This window comes from Octodon degus, unplaced genomic scaffold (assembly GCF_000260255.1).
Source record: "Octodon degus isolate 3935 unplaced genomic scaffold, OctDeg1.0 scaffold00178, whole genome shotgun sequence".
Lineage (NCBI taxonomy): Eukaryota > Metazoa > Chordata > Mammalia > Rodentia > Octodontidae > Octodon > Octodon degus.
The window spans coordinates 2,654,746-2,667,310 of record NW_004524754.1 but is presented as its reverse complement, the minus strand read 5'-3'; the positions used below and the strand labels follow the sequence as shown (position 1 = coordinate 2,667,310).

General features: G+C 40.5%; 1 protein-coding gene across 1 annotated transcript in view; it reads left to right on the top strand.

Annotated features, from left to right (window-relative positions):
• Ndufa9 (NADH:ubiquinone oxidoreductase subunit A9) overlaps positions 1-12,565 on the top strand; it is a 37,848-nt gene that overhangs the window by 8,083 nt on the left and 17,200 nt on the right. Inside the window, exons 4-6 of the mRNA XM_004643567.2 lie at positions 1,360-1,451; positions 2,751-2,892; positions 7,264-7,366. Coding sequence (XP_004643624.1) covers positions 1,360-1,451; positions 2,751-2,892; positions 7,264-7,366 — 337 coding nt within the window. The remainder of the gene's footprint in view (positions 1-1,359; positions 1,452-2,750; positions 2,893-7,263; positions 7,367-12,565) is intronic.

Below are 12,565 nucleotides of genomic sequence, written 5' to 3'. Positions count from 1 at the left end.
TCACTGTGCTGCAGGTTTTACTGTATTTCATTTGATCTGCCACATGAGGTAGGTTGCATTTTCTAATTTACTTGGGGCTTGGAGAGCTAACTTGTCCAAAGTCAGCAGCAGACCAAACACATACAACAAAGTAGGGCTGTGTTTCTGTCTGACTCTAACACTCCCACTCTGCAGTTTTCTGTACTCTGCTGTCCATCAGCAGCTCTAGCCCATCCTTCCTGCTGGGATTTCATCTTTCTGCCCTTGAAGCTGATCTCCCTGTTTCCTAACTTGCACAGAAGTTTGAAGGCATTCATGTCCACTTTCTGTCTAGTACTCAGCCCTATGAAATTCTTTTCACTGTCTTCCATTAAAGTGGTCAAAAGGTTCAATTTCTGTTTGTTAGTATAGCCTTTTTTTCTGGGATTACTTAATCCCTAGTTACTGTTTTGGGCAGGTTTGTCAACCTGACTTAAATTTTCAGTCATTTATGAACTGCATAGGAGTATCGTTCTGTGCTAGAACCTCAGGGGTTAGGCAGTGCGCTTCTCTCTGACTCTTGTTTTCAGGTCTTTCCCCACCCTGTTTTGGGGTTTGAATGCAGGGCCTTTGCACTGACCTGTATCCCTAACCATTTTTATTTTTTATTTTGAGACAGGGTCTCATTAAGTTGTTAATTTGCTCTTGCTGGACTTGAACTTGTAATTTTTCTGCCTCAGCTCAACAGAGTGCTGGGATTACAGGTGTGAACCATTACATTTGGACTATTTCATATTTTTAGAGTAGAAATTACTAGATCTGAGTTTATAAAATAGCAGTTAAAAAAACCCCAACAAAATATAAGAAAGTACACAGTCGAGACCAGGCATGGTAGCACACCCCTGTAATCCCAGTGCCGGGGAGGCTGAAAACAGGATTACATGAATCTGAGCTGTGTAGTGAGACCTATTTTAAAAAAAAAAAAAAGAAGAAGAAAGAAAATTTGCAGTTGGGAATGCTGTGAATTTGATGCTAACCTTTAAAAGATACTCCTCTGACTTTAATCTGTCACTGCTTGGTGCCAACAAGAGGAAGTCTCTTCCCTCCTCAGTGGTCTCTTGTTCTTTGGCTGTGTTGCGGAGACTTTGATCACTAGACTCCTTTAGCCACATGGAGAGCACTTGAGTTGACAATATGTTCCATTCAATCTGAGCAGTACCCTTTGTCTCATTTGATTACCTGAGTAAAATGGGCTTTGACCATTTTGGTTGTACCCTTCGGAGCCTGTGTGAGATGGCACTATTGTAAGACGACACAGATGGCCCACTCTGAGCCTTGCGTAGGGAGCCACCGAAGTGCTAAGCACACGTGTGCCCTCTGTTTTCCCCTGACTGTTAACAGGAATGGGATGCAAGAGACAAAGAGTCTATCCGAAGAGCAGTGCAGCACAGCAATGTGGTCATCAACCTTGTTGGACGGGACTGGGAAACCACGTGAGTTTTCGACTCTCTCTCTTTTTTTTTTTTTCTTTTTTTTGGCATAATTCTGTCTGAGGTTTCAGTGACATCTCTTTGTATTGTAGTGACTTTTATTTGGGGAGGGGAGTCTGGGAATCAAACTCAGGCCCTTGTACCTGCTGGGCAGGCACAGTGCTGCTGAGCTATATCCTTGCCCTGTAGTGACATTTTTAATTAGCTCATCAGTAAGTGTTGATTGGGTGTCCATGTACGTCCCAGCGACAGCCCTGGACTTCATGGAGGCTGTGTGTGGTATGAGGCAGGAGTGTGCTGTTTCTGTACAGTGCTGGTGTGGTTATCAGTGTGTGGAGGTCACGGCAGATGGTGGTCCATGTCTGGCATAGTGGTTGGTGCTGCCAACTTGCCCAGGACCAGAGTTGGACCTGTGCTTGGATCTGTCCATCTGGGGTAGGGTTAGGAAGTTGGATTTTGCCTGGTTTGTGGTTCAGCAAGCAGAACACAGGTTTTTGTTGTGTGGACGTTTTATATTGTTTTTGCCCATTAATAGTTGAAAGATAATGTATGTACTAGTTGGTACAAGTCTGCTTAGCCATGTGAATTACCAGCAAATAATGTTTTTATCTTATAGTACCACACTATTTTTGCATTTGTTAAAGGTTGACTTAGATTTGCATATATCTGCCTTTTTCAGTATATGTTTTTCAAATTTTTTGATGACATGTAGGATCTTGTTTAACTTTATATCTCCTCTAATGACTAATACGGTGATGTGTACACAGTAAACATAGTTAATATTATGCTTTGCATGATGCCCTTTTTTCTTTTTTTAACCTTAAGGAAAATAAAGTGTGGGAAAGAAGCACAGCTCTTTCTAGCTCCCAACATTTCCTTCCTCATCACTAACCGTACAACTATTCTTTCTTTTTCTTTTTGTTGAGATAGGGTTTTGCTATGTAGTTTAGGCTGGTGTTGAACTCACTGTGAAGCCCAGGCTGGCCTTGTACTTGTGGTCTTCCTGCCTCTGCCCCCCAAGTACTGGGATTATAGCCATGTGCCACCGTGCCTAGAAAGCCAGATTTTCTCAAAGGGCTTCAGCCTCAGAATTCCTTGGGAATACAGAATATAGGTACAGTAAGGACAGTGAGCTGGCTTGTCAACTTTTAGAAACATTAGTTTTGACTTAGAACTAAAGCATAACTGTTTACAAGTTTTTTTGAATTCTAGTACTGTTGTAAAAACTAGCATGTCACAGAAAGCTTTGAAATTCTGAGTCAGGGGAGAATCTTAAAACTAATCTTTTGTTTTTTCTTCCAGAAACTTTGATTTTGAGGATGTTTTTGTGAAGATTCCCCAAGCAATAGCTCAAGCGTCCAAGGAAGCTGGAGTTGAAAAACTAATTCATATTTCTCATCTGAATGCTGACATTAAAAGCTCTTCTAGATACCTGAGAAATAAGGTAACTAACAAGCTCATCAGGCAGCTGCCTCTCAGAGCTAGAGCTTCGTGGTTCCTGCTCATCAGTGTGTTGAAAATTCAGAGGGCTTCTCTTCCCCCAGCATTGGGTTTATGTATATATGCTGTGTTCGGGCATTTTGGTTCAACATCTTGCACTTAAAGGCTGAGAGGCTTCAAGAATGGGCGGACTGTATCACCACCTGCCCTCAGATGCTACACAGTGCTCTGGGATCCGATAGAAGGACACAGAAAGCACCCGAAGGATAAAGTATGTATGCCACCAAAGGAAGCTTACCTGTGTCACCTCTGCTGTGGGTGAAGGACCAGTTTTCTTAGGCTTCTTGTGTAGTCACAGGTTCCTATCATAGGTGACACGCAGACTGAGAAGGAGAGGGATAAATATCTGCTAAGGAAAATGATTCTTCACATAGAATTTGGTCTTTTATTTTCCCAGAAACCAGTCCAGATTATAGCCAATGGGTAACCACTGTGTTCTGGAGTCTTCATTCTTAGGGCCTGACAAGGAGTATGAAGGTCCACTTTGCCCTTAGCACGTGCCTCCTGCGATTGTGAGCCCATCTGTAATCATACCAATAAGCACAGTTGAGGCCTGGAAAAGGGCTGCAGCCTTTTGACTCACTGTATTCATTTATCCGATATAGTTTACTAAGCACTGACTTTGTGCCCACATATTCTGTTAGGCACTGGGGATACATTGGTCAATAAAATAGACCTAATCCTAGTCTCTAGTAAGGTTCTGGTTCCCTGGGGAAAATAGTTCAGGGTGCACTACGTGGCAAACTGTGCTACAGGAGCAGATGACAGAAGGGATAATACCTATTAGGAGCACATCATTACTAGCAGCAGGAAAGCCTGTGCTGGCTTAAAGAGTTTATAGAGAACCTCAGCCACAGATGGTGCCAAGGATCAGGCCTCCAGCTTTGTTCTCTGCTTCTGTCCCCTCTGACCTTCTCTCTGCATAAGCTGTCTCATGTAGGCATGGAGGAGGCCCAAGGTCATGTGAAGGCCATCTTGGGCAGAGGGAATGAAAACGAGTGTGAGTGCTGTTCTCTGTCCTGGCACCTAGACTCATTCGGATTTTACAGCTGTTTGGAAGGGCTAAAGCCATCTAGCTTCATGGCTTAAGGCCCTGTGAGGGTGCTGTTGATGCAGATATGTGAGAAAAACTAGGCCTCTGGGGCAGGGTTCTTAGCCTTAGTTTCAAATTAGAAGCACTAAGGGAAGAATAAAAATTCCTTAAGTCCAGGGTGTACCCCAGACCAACTAAAATATCTAGGAGTAAAATATTAGTGTTAGTCGTTTTCAAACTCAGTTATTCCCAGAGCAGCAAAGATTGAGGAGGTATTTTACTTGAGAGAGTAGAAGACGGTTCAATTTTGGACTTCGTTTTCAAGGTAACTGTGGTGAAATGGGGTTATGGCCCTGAAGCTCAGAGGAGAGGTTAGCTTGTAGATGCAATTTGGAAGTCAGCCACCATTTGTTGTTAGAGTGGCAAAAAAAGGGCATGAGATGGCCTCATGAGTAAATGTAGGTTGAGAAGAGAACCTTGAACTGGGCTTGAAGGATAACCATGATTATTTCTCTGATAGAGGAGGAGACATGCGCAAAAACCAAATATAAACAAATACTCTGAGTAAGAGTGGCTATGGTAAGGTAGAAGAGGAGCCAGAGGAGCTGCACATTCTGGAAGTTAGGGAAGACATGTCACAAGAAGGAGAGAAAAGGTATTTACACATGCCCCTGAGAAGTCAAGCAAGAAGAGAACTGGAAAGTCTTGGATCTGTTGACATTAAGGTCATCTTATCAAATTAACCTTAAAAATGGTTTCAGTGCAAGCATTAACTCAGAATCCAGAGGACAGTTAAGTAAAGGGTGAGCTGGAGCAAAGGCAGCGGACCCAGGAAGGGCAGGCACATTTGCAAGCAGTTGGCTGGAAGAGCAAGAAGAGAAGTATAAGCGGGGAGGTGATGTGGAGCTGGGCCTTTGTATCGTGGTTGTAGAGGATCTCCACTGCTTAAGTGTGGCGGGAGGTGTTGCTAAAGAGAACAAGACGGAGCTGATGGGGCAGACAAAATTGGGCAGGTTTTGTAGAAGGGGAAGGAGGTCGTCTTCAGACCCCTGCAGGAAGGGGGCGCCAGACCACTGGATGTGTCTCTGCTCCTCTGTCATGGTCGAAGAGGGGAGACAGCAGGGCTTCACACACCTGAGTTGATAAATTTAGTGGTGAGGGCTTGAGATGGTTTTCTTCTGCTATCTTTTTTTTTTTTTTTTAAGTTTACTGTGTTTTAATAGCAAACTTACAAGAACAGCACAGAGAGAGAGAGAGACAACATTAAAAACACGTATTAGCAGGTAAGACAACTCAGAAAAGTATAGTGATGGATGGAATGCACTGTATGATAGAAGTGATACAAACACCATTTAGTTGCTGTCAATAAGAAATTTGCTTATTTTTTAAAAACTCAAATGCTGATGTTTTCCAGAAAAATTTAACAGATTTTTATTTATAGTTGTTATAAAGTTGAAGTGCTGAAACTTGTTCACGGAAACATGTTTGACTTACATTAATGCTTTACATTCTGCATAAAGATAAAAATTCACACACAAATGAAAATGGAAAACTGCTAATACCTGATTTCTGTCCCCTATTTTCCACTAGCAATCATGTACTTAGGTACCTCTTGACCCGATGGGGGGAAAAAAAGCAAACCAAAAAACAAAAGAAGAAAAAATTACTTTGAGAATGAAACAGGAATGAAATGTTTCCCTCCATGGTGGACTCTTAAGCACGTTCTCCACGTATGTGGCATGCTAGTTGACTATCTTTTGACGTAATTGTTACACGTTTGGCGTGGATGGCACAGGAGTTGGTATATTCAAACAGACCAACAAGAGAGGCCTCACCTGCCTCCTGCAGAGCACTGATAGCTGCGCTCTGGAAGCGCAGATCTGTTTTGAAGTCCTGAGCAATTGCTTGAACCAGATGCAGGAAAGGAAGTTTGCGAATCAGGACTTCTGATAACGTCTAACTTCACGGAGTGCGGAAGTCCTAGGCCTGGAATGATGAGGTTTCTTCACCCCTCCAGTAGAGGGTGCACTCTTACAAGTGGCCTTTGTAGCCAGTTGTTTCCTGGGCGCTTTACCACTGGTGGATTTACTGGCAGTCGGCTTCGTACAAGCCGTACAAGCCGTAGTACAGGGACCTCCTTATCCCTTCTCCTTTGGCTGGAGCTCGGTGAATGAGAGGCGGTGCTGGCATTAGTGAAGGCAGCTCTGCAGCGGCTGCGAACACAGTTCTTTTCTGCTGTCTTACATTTATGTTTTCTCCTTGAATTAGAAGGCAAAGTCATTTACTACAAGGAAGAGGAAAGAGAGACAAGCCTGAAATTTGAATGAAATAGAAAATCCTTAAAGTGTTATGTGAGGGGGGATAAAAAGGAAATATGTGAGAGAATAAATTAAGTAGAAAAAAAAACAGTATTTCTGGGAAAAACAAGAGCCCAATTAAAATCTGTGGCATGGATTTATATGGGTACTGATTGGTGATTTGTATTTATTTTCCTCAAGTTGTGGAAGTAAAGCAAGATTAGGGTTTTGCCTGGTGGGTGGATAAAGGACGCAGGCACAGGGTAGTTTACAATATACAGTAGGTGAGAAAATGAAAAGATGGACCATGGAACCTAATCTGGGACACAGGGAAGGCCAGGAAAGGTAGGAGGAGTCACTGTAGGGAAAACAGAATCAGTGTGCCAGAGTTCCTGGGAGGTTGGAGACCAGGTGTCCCCAGAGCAGATGAGACAGTAAGCAGGCTGGATGTGTAGATGGTCATCCGAGAGAGCAGGATGTCTTCACTGTTAAAGACAAGCCCTTTCTGTTAGGTGTGTGGTACACAGCTGAGCTGAGGGTGCTAGAGGCTTGGAGATCTTTATGAAGTTCGCATTAGGGGGCCGGGGAGATGGTTCAGCAGAATAAGCACTTCCCTGGCAAGCGCAAGGGGCTGAGTTCAATCCCCGGTTCCACCAAAGGGGAAAAAAAAAGTTCACATTAACTTGGGCATCGATATCCTCCACAGTTGTGCTAGAGGAGGGAAAGCGGGCTTGTCTGGGAGGGAAGTAGATGGTAGCAGCAGCTGAGATGAGGAGGCCTGGGCAGCTGCCGCTCTGGAGGCTGCTCAGTTGTTTATACGTATTGGAGGCCATGCGAGTAGGAAGAAACCTGGAGGCTGGGAAACCTGACCTGGCGTCTGTTTCTTCTTCAGCATAGGCTCCCCTGGAGTAAAAATGGAAAGGACCCCAACAGATATAGTAAAGGGCAGGGTGTTTTAGGATAGTTTTATTTTTGGCTTGTTTAGGCTGTTGGAGAGAAAGAAGTGAGAGATGCGTTTCCAGAAGCCACGATCATAAAGCCATCGGACATCTTTGGAAGAGAGGACAGATTCCTCAATCATATTGCAGGTATGTATTCTTTCTTAATAGTGAAAACATGGATCCTGGTTAGTCAAGTTAAAAGTTGGCACAGGCTAACAATATTCTCTGGCAGGCTAAGGTAATATTTTTCTTCCTCAGTTGCCTGTTTTTCCCCGAAAATTATATTTTTGTAGTCAGTATGGTCTTTTCTGTTTTTAAGGAATAGGTGAGGGTCCAATTAAAATTGGTGGTAGCAATGCATTTATAGTGGTGCCAGTTTTTTTTCCTTCAGCTCCTGAAGCAGCTGGAGTAAGTAGCCCTAGAATGATAGAAAGTGTGTACACTTCAGTGTTAGAGATCTGGGCATAAATCTTGGCCTCCCTGCTCCGTGACCTCAGCAAGACCCTAGAACATCACGTGGGAAAGTTTCCCTGCCCAAACATTACTTGAATCCCACTCCTCTCTCCTTCCTACCCCACACTCTTGCCAACTACTGATCTTTTCATTGTCTCCATAATTTTGTCTTTTTCAAAATATTACATGGTTGAAATTATACAAGATACACAAAATGTAGCCTTTTTAAATGAACTTTTTTTTTTTTTTTGGTTTTTTTGAGACATGGTTTCACTATGCAGTTTAGGCTGGCCTTGAACTCACAGGGATTTTTCTGCCTCAGCCTCCTGAGTATGGGGATTACAGGTGTACACCAGCACACCTGGCCTTCAGCTGGACTTTTACACAGTGTACATTTAAGGTTTTTCACATCATTTCTTGGCTCAATAGCTCATTCTTTTGTAAAGGTGAATGGTATTTCCTTGTATGGATGTACCTTTTTGTTTTGATGTGTTGTTTTCTACTGATTGTTTGTATCTCCTGATATTCCATATTGCTTTCCACTTTGTTTATAAAATTGTAGCACGATATATATAATATGAAATTTACTACTTACAGTAAATTATACCCCTCAAACTTTTTTTATATATTTATTTACTGTTTGCACTTCTTCTTCTGAGAAGTGCATATTCATCTCATACCCATTTTTTTGATTGGATCTTTAAATTTGGGGGGGATTTGATTTTTCTGGGTTCATTATACATTCTCAGTATAATCCCTTATCTGAGGAATGGCTGGCAGTTTTTTTCCCCAGTCTCTGGCCTATATCTTCCCTATGTTGGTGGTTTCTCTTGCTGTATAAGAACTTTTTAATGAGATCCTGGTTGTTGATTCTTTGTGATAGTTCCTGTGTAACTGGGGATTTATTCATCAAGGCTTTGCATACACCAGTGTCTTCAAGAGTTCTGCCTATTTTCTCTCTCGCAGATTTAGTGTTTCTGTTTTAATATTTAGATCTTTGTTCCATTTCAATTTTAGTTTAGTGCATCATGAAATTTTAATTTTAATCTTTGGCACGTTCAAAGCCACTTTTTCCAGCACCATTTATTAGTAAGGCTATCTTTCTTCCAGTGAATGGTTTTGGTACCTGTCAAAGATAAAGTGGCTGAGTATGTATGGAGTTGTTTCTACATCTTCTAGTCTATTCTATTGGTCCTTAGATATATTTTGTTTTTTGCTAGTATGATGCTGTTTTGACCACAGTAAATTGGAGTATAATTTCCAGTCTGGGATTGTGATGCTTCTCGGTTTTCATTTGTTGCCCAGAATTGCCTTGCTATTCTAGGTCTCTTCTGGTTCCATATGAGTTCTAGGATTGTTTTCTTTGTGAGATATATTGTTAGAATTTTGATATAACAATTTTAGAACTATTGCCATTTTCACTATTTTGGTTGTTCCTACCCAAGAACAAAGGACATGTTTCTATTTTTTGGTATCCTCTTCAAGCTCCTTTCTTAGAGTACTGTAGGGGGTTTTTTATTTTTTATTTTATTTTTTAGTGTATTTGGTATAGGGCATCACTACGCAGTTTGGACTCATAGTGATCCTCCTGTTTTCAGCCTCCCCAGTACTGGGATTATAAGCTTGTGCCACCATGCCAGTACTCAGTGACTGGCTCAGTGCACTGGGAGTGGGGAAGGCACAGCATGTGGTGCCAGAAATGGAACCCTAGTCCCTGTGCTTACCTAAGCAGGTGTTTAGTTTGCTAAGCTATCTCGCCAGCCCTAGAGTACTATAGGTTGTAATGTAGAGTTTCCTTCATTAGATTGATTCCTATGTGTTTTATTTTTGGAGATACTATTGTAAAAGGTGTTGTTTCCCTACTTTCTCTTTTACTGAGTTTATTGTTTGTGTATGGGAGTGTTCTTGAGTTTTTATTTTTACTTTTATTTGTTTAATTTTGGTGGTACTGGGGATTGAACTCAGGATCTTGCACTTGACAGGCAAGTGCTTATTCTGCTGAGCTATCTCCCTGGCCTGTAATTGATTGTAATTTGATTATTATATTTAAAAGTCTTAATTGGTGGAGTTTTTGGGGTCCTCTATGTAGAAGACCATGTCATCCACAAATAGTGATAATTTAACTTATTCGTTTCCTATCATTTTTTCTCTTTTCTTTTTTCTTGTCTACTTGGTCTGCTCAAAGTTTGCAGAAATATACTGAGTAAGAGTGGTAAAAGTATACATCCTTGTCTTGTATCTGATTTTAGAGGGAAAGGTTTCGGTTTTGTCCATTTGGAATGGTGGTGGCTGTTACTTTGTCAGAGATGGTTTTAATCAGATTGAGATAAAGATCTGGGGGGCTGGGGAGATGGCTCAGTGGAATAAGCACTTCCCTGGCAAGCACAAGGGCCTGAATTCAATCCCCAGTTCCAAAAAAAAAAAAAAAAAAAAAAAAGGTAAAGATCTGCTATTCCAATTTTCTGTAGGCTTTTTATCATAAATGGGATATTAGACTTTGTCAAAAGGTTTTTCCACATCTATTGAGATGGGTTTTTTTTGTTTTTGTTTTGTTTTGTTTTTTGTACTAGGACTCATTCCAGATGGACATTGTGCTTGCCAGGCAGGCATTGTGTTGCTGAGCTGTATGCCCAGCCCTGGTTTTTTTCTTGGCTCTATTAATATGGTTTTTACATTTATTGATTTACATATGTTGAACCATTAAATCCCTGAGATTCATTCCTTGGTCATGGTATATAATCTTCTTGATGATTTGCTGCATTCTGTTTGCTAGTATCTTATTGAGGACTTTTGCATAGAGTTCATTAGGGAGATTGGCATATAGTTCTCTTTCTTAGTTGGGTCCTTCCCTGGTTTTGGTAGAGTAAAGCTTGCTTAAAGGAATGAGTTTGGGAGTATCGCTTCCCTTTTATTAAAGAATTTGAGAAGTAGTGGTAGTAGGCCTTGTCTAAATTTCTTATAGAATTTAGCAGTGGATCCATCAGGGTCTGGACTTTTCTTTATTGGAAGGTTTTTGTTTTTAACTACACTTTCAGTTTCATTGATTGATTTTGGTTCATTTAAGATTTTTGTCTTTTTGAGTCAGCTTTGGTAATTCCTGTGTATCTCGGAATCTGGTGATTTCTGCATTTTCCATCCTATTAGAATAAAAGTTCTTGAAGTAAGTATATAAATCTTCTAGATTTCTGCTGAGTCCATTGTGATATTACCCTTTTCATTCCTAATTGTGTGGATTTGAGGTTTTTTTTTTGTTTTTTGGTTGTTTTCTACGTATTCATTTCATTAATTTCTGCTTTGATCTTCCTAATTTCCCCCCTTGTGTGAGCTTGCTTGCTCTTTCTATAGGAGTTTGAGGATCAATATTAAGTTGTTTATTTGAGCTCACTCTGTTTTCCTAATATGAGTGTTCACTGCTGTAAATTTCCCTTGTAAGACTGCTCATATTGGGTCCCATAAGTTCCAGTATATTGTATTGTTATATGTTTAATTATACACACTATCTAGTGTCTTCTTTAATTTCATCTGTGACCCATTGGTGGTTCAAGAGGGTGTTACTTAATTTCCATGTGTTCAAGAAGTTCTTGTAGGTTTTTTGCCATTGATTTCCAGTTTCACTGCACTGTGGTCTGGTAATTTGTGTGGAATAATTTCAGTTCCTTTGCATTTACTGAAGCATGTTCTTTGAGCTAGTGTGTGGTCTATTGGAGAACATCCCATGTGTAGCTGAGAAGAATGTATATTCTGATGTTTTGGGGTGGAGCACTCTGTGAACATCTACTAAGACCATTTGTTTAAAAGTTTGGTTCCGTTCTGTTATTTCATTATAGATTTTTTTTGGTCTAGTTGATCTGACTTCTTGTGACAGTAGGTATTAAGATCCCTCAATACAATTGTATTAGTGCTTATTTGATTTTTCATGCCCATTAATATTTGTATTATATAGTTGGATACACTGGTATTCATTGCACATGCAATTATAATTGTTATCTCTTACTCTTGGATTGTTCCCTTTACAAGGATGTAGTGACCTTCCTTATGTCTTCATCAGTCTTGGCTTGAAGTTCACTTTGTGTCGAAATGGAATAGCTACTCCTGCTTTTGTCCTGGGTTCCTGTTGCATGGAGTATTGTTTTCCATCCTTTGACTTTTAGTCTTTGAACTTCTTTTTAAATTAAATGCATTTCTTGTATGCAGCATATTGATGAATCTTGTTTTTTGATCCACTTTTCCTGTGTCTTTGGTTGGTGAATTGAGACCATTAACATTAATGGTCATAACTCATATATATTGACTATTTTTATCATGTTATTTTACTGTTGTTGGTCCCCCTCTTTTGTCCCCCCTCCCATTTAACTGTTTACCTTGCCTGGTGGATTCCTTCTGTTGGGGATTCATAGAGCTATAGTCCTTGTTATCTATTTCTAGAATATCCTTCAATACGTTTTTGAGTGCTGGTTTGGTAGTATCTTATTTCTCCACCAGTTTTGAAAGATAGTTTTACAGGATGCATCAGTCTGGGTTGAATGTTGTTTTCCTTTAGAACTGGAAATACTTCACTCCAAGCTCTCCTTGACTTAATGGTTTGTGTTGAAAAGTCTGCTGTAATTATTATGGGCTTTCCTTTGTAGGCGGTTTGTTTCTTTTCTCTACCAGCTTTTAAGATTCATTTTGTGTTGAATTTCTGAAATCTTGACTACAATTTGCCTGGATGCCTGGCTGTAGATTTTTCTTTTTTTTAATGATGGCTAATTGGAGTTCTATGCCTCACTCTATATAGATATAGATAGATTATATGTGTGTGTGTGTATATACATATATGTGTGTGTGTACAATGTCCACCAAAAATGTATGTACACTTCAGGAAGAGAAAATTTGTGCAAGTATTTTAATATT